Source organism: Raphanus sativus, chromosome 5 (assembly GCF_000801105.2).
Source record: "Raphanus sativus cultivar WK10039 chromosome 5, ASM80110v3, whole genome shotgun sequence".
Taxonomy (NCBI): domain Eukaryota; kingdom Viridiplantae; phylum Streptophyta; class Magnoliopsida; order Brassicales; family Brassicaceae; genus Raphanus; species Raphanus sativus.
In genome coordinates this window covers 26,479,747-26,488,880 of record NC_079515.1, presented here as the reverse complement: position 1 = coordinate 26,488,880, position 9,134 = coordinate 26,479,747, and the positions used below count along the sequence as shown (strand labels likewise).

The following is a 9,134-nucleotide window of genomic DNA, read 5'->3' as shown; positions in this document are numbered from 1 at the left end:
TCGTTTTATGGCAATTTAAAACAATGATTCAAAAGTACAAAGATATCATCAATAGGGAAATAATATAATTTAAAACCATATTATAAACCCATTGTATATATATACTATGTTGCATATAAGCCACAATGACTCAAACATTGACAAAGAAATAAAATATGGTTTCTATATAAAAACAGTTTCCAAAGAAATAAATTAGGTTTCTCTATAAAAATAATAATGGTTACTTTTTAATACATCGTCGTGTGAAAACTCATGGTCATATTCGATTTCTATATAGTCCTACAATATATTCTGAAAGTACAATATGCCTTGATAATTTATTATGTATAAAACTATATAGTAGACTAAGTAATAAATATATTTCCGAAAGTAGTCAGAATATATCATTAATCGTAGATGTTTTAATTGTTGTTTGTCAATAGTGAAGAAGATTATAGTATATTAGTTAAGTTATATTATAATGATCAATGGCAAATTTTGTAATTTGTCTAGTTAACAAATGGTCTTTTAATATAGGGTGTGAAAGAGTTTATGGAATTGACACATAGAAAATGACACAACTGAAAATAACACATGAAACTAAAAGTTAATTATCAAATGGTCTCTTCGAATAATAAGAAGGGGATATGTTTAAGTAAAATAAATAGAATTAATCATGAGGTCAACTGTGTTTATAAATATGTCCACCACATAATAATAATGAAACACATAAGCCACTATCATTATTTTTTGTTAAGAGTGTTATTAGTTTGAAACTTTATTATGGAAATTTAAAATTTGAAATTTTAAAGTGAAAGTCATGACCATTTTAGAGGTTTTTAATGGGATTTTCCCTAAAACAATATAATAGAAACAAGAATTAATAGTTAGGGAGAGCATTACTTGTAACTATTATTACGAAAATGAAATGATCCATTCATATTTAATTTATTATTATCATATTTTTATATCATTTTTTATTAATAGAACAAAAATGTGTGTGCACTGTGCAGAACTGCAGATGGTATAATACAATCAGATAATAAAGTCTAACTTAAAAAAAAATATGTTTTAACATCAGACTTACAATCTAGCAAACAAAAAAAAATATTTTGAAACGTCAGATTTTTACCAACGTGAAGATTTATATGTGTTTACAATTTACAAAGAACACATAATACATAATGAACTTGAAAAAGCGAAATTACTTGATGTTGCTATATGGTAATCCTAAGCCTTAGAACTATCAACCTTTAAGAACATATTTAGATGTTATCAACCTTCTGACAAACAAGATAATACAACATCAGTTCTATATAAACGTTGTCTTTCTTTCTGGAACAGTCAGCCCACAACTCCAATATTAAAGCATCACTCCTCTCTCTCTCTCTCTCTCTCTCTCAATGGACGAAACAAATGCAGGAAGAGAAACTCAAAATTTCATGGACGTTGAATCTTTCTCCCAGCTTCCTTTCTTCCGTCGTCCTCCCTCCAAAGATAAGAACCCTAAACCCATTCGTCTCTTCGGAAAAGATTTCACCGTTGGAGATAACTCCGATAACAAAAACAAAGAAGATGAAGAAGATGACCAAACCGGAGATAACGGTAAGGACAATAGCATGAGCAACAACAACAGGAGATTCGAGTGTCACTATTGTTTTAGAAACTTTCCTACTTCACAAGCCCTAGGTGGACACCAAAACGCTCACAAAAGAGAACGCCAGCTCGCCAAACGCGGTGCTTCCTCTTATTTTTATCATCAAGACGCGAATCTCTATGGTTACCGTCACTACCCTTCGTGGAGCAGCACATCTTTACCGGCTGCTAGGTTCTATGGAGGACACATTCCAGGTCCAGGACCGTCCTCCTCGTATCACACACGACCGATCAATGGGAGTCCATTAGGTCTATGGCGTGTACCGCCTTCATCTTCCAACGTTAGAAGCGTTTATAACTCAAACCCAGCGTTTACTAGTTATGGCTCTTCTGATAACTCAAGTTTACCGTCCTTGGCCGGTTCTCAGTCGCATCCACCTTTACAAGTGGATGGCTCCGCAGCTCAGAACCGCATGTCCTCATACCGGTATGGTTTGAGCCCTAATGTGCAAGATCATGTGAGTCTCGATCTAAATCTTTAACGTTACAGATCTATTTCACACATGTTTTGACCAATTCCTTTAGTAATATATGTAAGATTGTTATGTAACTTAGGGAAAGAAAATAAAATGGGTAGGCATCTGAATGAGAAAATGTACGATGTGTAGATCTTACGTTAACGTAATTTATTTCGTTAAAAATTGATGATGTTTCTGATACTCCTCGATTATATATAATGAGAACTCAATTATCTGTTTCTTTTTTCCAAACGTGCGTAAATTAGAGAAGTGAATTTTATCATTTCACGTGTCCACAGCTAATTAATTATATATGTCTTTGAAGATTCAGCTTCGAACATTATTGTTTCGGACAAAACTGAGACAAATGGTCAGTCGTAGTAATGAATATTCAATTAATACCACTCAGCGACTCAATTATAATTTTTCAAAATAGGATAACAGAAAAACACATCTTGATGAATACAAAGTTTTCAGTGGACTCATCTAAGAACTCAAGATTTTAACAAAGAATAATAAAGCTCCAGATGGTAATAAAGCTTGTAAAAACATAAAACTCAAGATTTTAACAAAAGAATAATAAAACTCAAGATGGTAATAAGCTCAGATGATGATTTGGTGCGTGTGGGTAAGTGAAGACAAAAGGGTAGAGAGAGAGAGAGAGAGAGAGAGAGAGGAGAGAGAGAGAGAGAGAGAGAGAGAGAGAGAGAGAGAGAGAGAGAGAGAGAGAGAGAGAGAGAGGGAGAGAGAGAGAGAGTGAAGTGGTCCATCATTGAATACATATGTAGAGTTTGTGATAGAGCTTTCTCATCTGTCCATGATGTTTCTATTCTATTAACTTTGTAATTTCGAGTAAAGAACATAATCAAGAAGCTAAAGCAAAGCAAAGTTCCTCAAGCTTTCTACTTTGTGCCTTTTTTTTCTTTTTGCAAACTAAAGGAATAAAGAACACTCTCTCTCCACATATATATGTATATCGTTATCAATGAACTAAAAGAGTTGCGATTCACATACCGTAGACTCCACTTAATAGATGCCAACGCGAATGAGTATGACGGGTCCGTCTTGTTGCATTCAAAAGGACAGGTTTTGATTGAACCCATATCTAATTATACCCTACAAGATATCAGAGAATAGCAATGACCTGAAAAGGTTTTTAAGGGAAAAAAATCCTTGTACCTAATCAAGCATTTAGTTTTATTATGTTGAACTATCAAATCAAAACATTCATATATAGGAAACGTAGCAACGGTTTGTGTTTGGGCCAAGGATCCAGAAGACCATATGAATTTCCACAAGTGGCAAGACTTTAGTCACAAAATATAACAAGCATTTATTCTCACCCTACACCAGTATAATGCAATATAAAACAACTCGTGATGGTTACACTATATGCTTCCTTTTTAGAAGTGAGCTAATCTGATTCGATCAAGTTTCCTATGAAAATAAATGGTAAAAGGATATGCAAGCCATTCTATTAGGAAACTGCAGTTAGATGCAACATCACAAAACTTCTTCCCGTGTACTTTTCTATAACCGTTTATATCTTTAAACATTGTAGCATGATGGCTATAAGATCAAACTAACATTGTCGATCAGTGTCAGTGACACCAACCTAAAGCAATAGATAAGTTTGAGAGGCTGTAGAAAGCGACAATTTGATTTTCCTGACCTGAATACTTTACTCCTGGACCATATGCTGCAACTTCAGACTGTATATCAAAAGGGAAGAGATAAGGTTCTTTAGACAATTCTTTTATGGACAGGTAAGTTTGAACATAACTTTTGCAATAAGGATGTTTCAATTGTCACCAAGAGTAGCTAGCTAGTATCAAAAACAAATGATACAGAAAGAGTGAAATGACGCATATGTCCTCCCGGAACAGTTCCCTCAGCTACAAACAGTACTAGTTGGGAATTACATTAGTATTTTATCACATAATAGGAAGTTTAAGGAAACTATCTACTAGTAGAATGCTGTCAAAAGACTTTCACATCAGTCGCAGCTACAAGTGGACCCACCAGTTACTGCAATTGAGAAGGAAGCATGTGATGAGTGGACAAGGTGATGAAGAGAGGCACAAGTAAAGACATTATATAAATCTTATAGGACCACTTTTTGTGTTCAGTTGTTTTTTGAAGATGTGCAAAAGAACTTGGTAGAATCTAAAGAACAGTGGCCCATACCCCTAGAAGGAAAAAAAAAGTAGCAAAACTGAGTATGATAGTTCGAACAGTATACATCTCAGAGCACTAACTGAAGGTTTGGTGGTAAAGTTAAGGTTAAAAGCAAAAGACCATGTGGTTGGATAATTGAGATGACTGTTTCCCTCTGATTCCTATATTTCATCATCTCTATGTTTTGTATCCTTTCTTTTTATGCTCTTCTTTTGGTGATTTTGCATCACTCTTAGGAAAGTTATAATAGCCAAAGCTGATCAATCCATAGGTAAAGGTAGCTCTACCGAGGCTCATGTAGTTTTATGACTATTTTAAAGCTTGGGAACAAGAAGATATTGTGGTGAATCAAACAACTGTAGCATTAAGCCCTGGAGAGGGTAAAGAAACAGTATTAGAGACAATAGATTTAATATATATTAAACTGTAAACTGTAGCTTCCACAGTAACATAATAGATTAAGAGATGTTGAAAGCTTGATATCAATATCCACAATTATGCTGCAGGTACATATTGTTGTTTATTTGGCAACTATTCATGACTTTAGTTTAGCTAAAACTTTCTAGGTTCAAGCACAAGGTGTGTGCCACTTTGATGACATGACTAAACAACAGAGAAGTCCATTATTGTGAAGCACTTGAAGAGGCATCAGTATGAGGTGACTGTTAGTTGGGAAAAGCTTTTGAAGTGCCTAACCAACAAATGTCAATATTCAGAGAAAGAGTTATACAATTCAGGTGCTTTCTGAAAAGTCACTGATACTACTGAAAAAAAAACACACATGTAACGATAGCAGATAGTATCAAACCACCACTATCTCAAATTTTTAATATTGCATTCTGTAATGACAGAGTCACAAGATTAATGAATATGGTGGGAATGTGATATTATTGTAAGTTCACCTATCACGTTTATGTAACAGGTGTAGATCAACAGTTATAGCAGACCTTGGTTTGTACGAGCAATGAGTTTGTGTTAAAGAAAAAAAGGACAGTGCTCTTCAATTTCTATTGTTAAAGGTGAAAATAAGCAGAAAATTTAATGGAAAACACAGAGGTCTTTATTATTTTAACCAGAACATGACCGGTAAAAAACCATGAACCTGTTCTTTTGGACGTTTTGAAATTATCAAAGAATGATTGTATCAATCATAAAATGTTTCTTACACATGAAACGTACCTCAGACAGTTCCCTGAGTATACAAAGGCACCGCACCTATAAGCAAAGGAAAGAGATGAGAAGCAATACAAGACACCTTCGCCAAACGGGGAGAAAAAAACAGTGAGAAAAGGCCCAATTTCAAGGCTCAATAAGATCCAAGTCGTGCTAGCCGGCTTAATAGCATAATTCTCAGCTAGGGCCAATAAGACTCAATTAAGGTGTCCTGATTTCTTAATTGGGCCTACTTAACTCAAGAAATAGACAAACACGAACCCAAACCAACAACCTGTTTTCTATCAGTTCAAGAATCAGGCTTAATATTAGAAATCCCGTGTAAACCTATAAAAGCCCATTTCGATGGACTTGCTAATTTGAAGCTCGTTTACTTTCACGAGTATCAAGTAGTATCTATGTGTAAAGCAAATACTGTAGATCCTTTTTCTGTCATCACCCATCTATCTTTAGATTTCAAACTAACAATTCTCCGAACAGCATTTTTGTCTGGCTAGTTCTGATTTACATTGAAAAAATATAACTTTTTATTCTTGCTTTTGTTGCTAACGCGTCAGTCCGCCCACTCCTACTCTGAAAAATATGAGATATTTTCACATATTCGAAATTCTCATATAATCTCTGGAACACTTCAATCTCTATCGTAAATATTGGTCAATCTATTGAGTTTATAGTCATGTCGACTAAGTCCGAACAGTCCATCTAATATATAAGGCTGCCAAAATAAACATTTCATCTCAACATGCAAAGTTGAGAAGCTCTTGCTGCACATCCGTAATCCTTGATAGACCATCTTTAGTGTACTTTTTCTTTTGTTAAATATGTAAACTAGAAAAAGTCGTCACTTTGTAACATCGTTTGATAAATCGCTTTCAAGATTAGAAGTAAGATTGTTACTAGGGGTGGTACGGATTGGATAATACTATATTTTGGCATTTATGATTTCCTTCGTATTTTATGGATATCTAATTTTCTAATTTGTTTTGCTTCGAAAAATAGATATCAAGAAATTTATGGATATTTGTAAATATTCACAGATATTTATGGATAATTTATCAATTTTTTTCAATACAAGTAAATCTACAAAAAAATATAAAATTTTATTTCTTTTTTATAAAATATTTTACATAATAGAAATGATAAAATAAAAATGAATGAAATTATGTGCTTTATTAATTTTTAAAATTAATAAATTTTAGAAAATTATAGTTTTCTATAAAGATTTTATACTTTTTCTTAATTTTATAAGTAGTTTTATAAGAAAAATTAATATCATTATATGTTCAAATAATAATTATATAAGATTGTATATTTTTGTCACATGATATAAGAATGTACATTTAAAACTATATATTTAGTCATAGATATCTTTATATAAATCGGAGCGGATCGGATATTTGTCTTTAATTTTTTTAATATTTGTGGTTTGCTTCACTTTTAACAAATTTTAAATATTTTCTTTGTTTCGGAGACTTACGAATATCCGATTCTTTTAATCGAATTAAAATGAATAACAAATCGAATCAAATTTAACGTATAAAATGCATAATCTTAATGGTTACATACGTTATATAATCCAATGTATTTATAAATACGCCGGGTAGTAATAGACGATTTAACCCTATGAAATGTCAGAGAACGATATATCAAACTATTCAACCTACAGATATCGTTTGAGAGATATTACGATAAGATAATGGTGTGTTAGATCATTTTTTGTGAGGAGCATCGACATGTACATAATTAATTTTCCGATGATCAGTTGCATGTGCACTAGTTTAAAATAGTGAATAAGCTTCAAGTATTTTTTTTAAACTCGAATCGAACACTGAATCGGATAATTTAGTCAGCCACTGGGTTATTGATGGCAAGCAAATCGCACATTAATAAATTAGTTGGTTTTGTTATGAAATAATATATTAGCTATTGAAAATATATAAAAAAGTATTTTTTGGCATACAAAATATCAAAATAAAAATAATTTAGATTATTTAACAGTTTTTGTAACAAGCTAAAAATTATGACATATAATAAAAATTTATCCAGGCTTAAAATTCTTAAATATATTTAATATCTAATGTGAAACTTTAAATCAAAAATAAACCAAAAGTGAAACATTAAATTATAATAGATTATCGAGAACAAACTAATACCTAATCACATCATCAACTAGTTTTATGGATAGATTCATAATTCACTTGATCATATGATCACTTTATTTCAAAAAACAAAACAAAAAACTAATTTTTAATTAAAGTACATAACAAATTATAATAATGTAACTGAAAAATATTCAAAAATAATAGTTAAAGTTTACAAATTAGTTCATCCAGTAGTTCAACTGGTAACCGAATTCTAGGTTTTACCAAACTTTTGTAGATCTTATCAAATTTTAAAATAAAAATATTTTTTTTTAAAAAACCCAAACTAGATTACATACCGAATCACCAAATTTATCAGTTCGAAGGATCTGGGTCGGATTTCAAAACTATGGCTTCATTAATTACATGATTCTAATTGCTTTCCTTTCTCAAAGAAAATGTCAAGGGGATAAATAAATCAGTAAGCTTCCAGGCATGTTCCTGAAGTCTCCTGATGGCATATAAATGTATTACCAAATGTATACATTAGATATATGTAATACTGTTTGACTAGGATTTATGAAGTTCGTAGCGAACGAGCTTTACATATGTGGTTTTTTTTTTTTTGAAACATCATATGTGGATATATGTTTATTCTATGTGATGTTTACAAAATAATTATAATATAGTATCAAATTAATAGATTATTACAGATCTATATGTATCATCATACAATTGTTCATGTGCTATATATATTTAGGTCAAAATTCTAAAGGATGTCGACGATATATTTTCACATAATTTCCTTTGGGATCTCTATAGCTTCATGCTTTCATTTGTCAAATGATGTTTTGTATATTATTTGGATGACTTTTAAATAATAATAGTACCCCTTCACATGTTCCAAGGATCTCAGGCCGTTCATCATTTGAATTTGAAGGTTTCATTTATACTTGTAGTTAGATTCTAAATTTGATTTTTGTTGAGACACTCATTTGATGCAATTATAATCCAAGACTACGGTTCGGAAAGCTGGTTCATCTTAGCCAATACGAAAATGACATTTGTCATTTACCCTGAAGACAAAATCGTTAATGGAGCAAGAAGCTCTTGATTAAGGGCATGATTGGTTTTCCCGCTATCCCGCAAACGCAACTTTTGCGGTTCGCAGCGGTTGTTGGCGTTTCGAAACCGCTCCGAACCTCTTAAAATCAAAAGCTGGTTCCAGCTAGCGTTTGCGATTGCGGGCGGTTGCGGGAAGATAATTTTTTTCTTTAAAAACAAAATAAATAAAAATAATACTAAAAATATCCAATAAAAATTTTAAATTGAAATAATAGAAATTGTGTAATGTATACATATTATATTTTAATTTTTATAAAAATTTCAAACCAAAAATATTTTCTATAAATTTTAAATTTTAAAATTTAATAATATGATTTTATAAATATAAATTTTATATTTATTATATTTTTATAATTTTTAATATTTTTATAATTATATAAAATATAAATATTGTTAATTTATTATTTAATAGATGTTGCATTTGGTAGTTTACCAGTTATAAGAGTCCTGCAAACCCAACAATTACTAACCGTTGTACCAGTCG

At 31.5% G+C, this 9,134-nt stretch overlaps 1 protein-coding gene across 1 annotated transcript; it reads left to right on the top strand.

Annotated features, from left to right (window-relative positions):
* The first annotated feature begins 1,305 nt into the window (after positions 1 to 1,305).
* On the top strand, positions 1,306 to 2,338 carry LOC108859962 (zinc finger protein GIS). Its single transcript, XM_018633863.2, has one exon. The coding sequence runs from the start codon at positions 1,383 to 1,385 to the stop codon at positions 2,115 to 2,117; it is 735 nt and encodes a 244-aa protein (XP_018489365.1). The 5' UTR covers positions 1,306 to 1,382; the 3' UTR covers positions 2,118 to 2,338.
* The last annotated feature ends 6,796 nt before the right edge of the window (positions 2,339 to 9,134 follow it).

What these genes read in the sequence shown, in the direction of transcription:
- LOC108859962 (XM_018633863.2), top strand. Translation starts at nt 1,383, where the DNA reads ATGGACGAAACAAATGCAGGAAGAGAAACTCAAAATTTCATGGACGTT.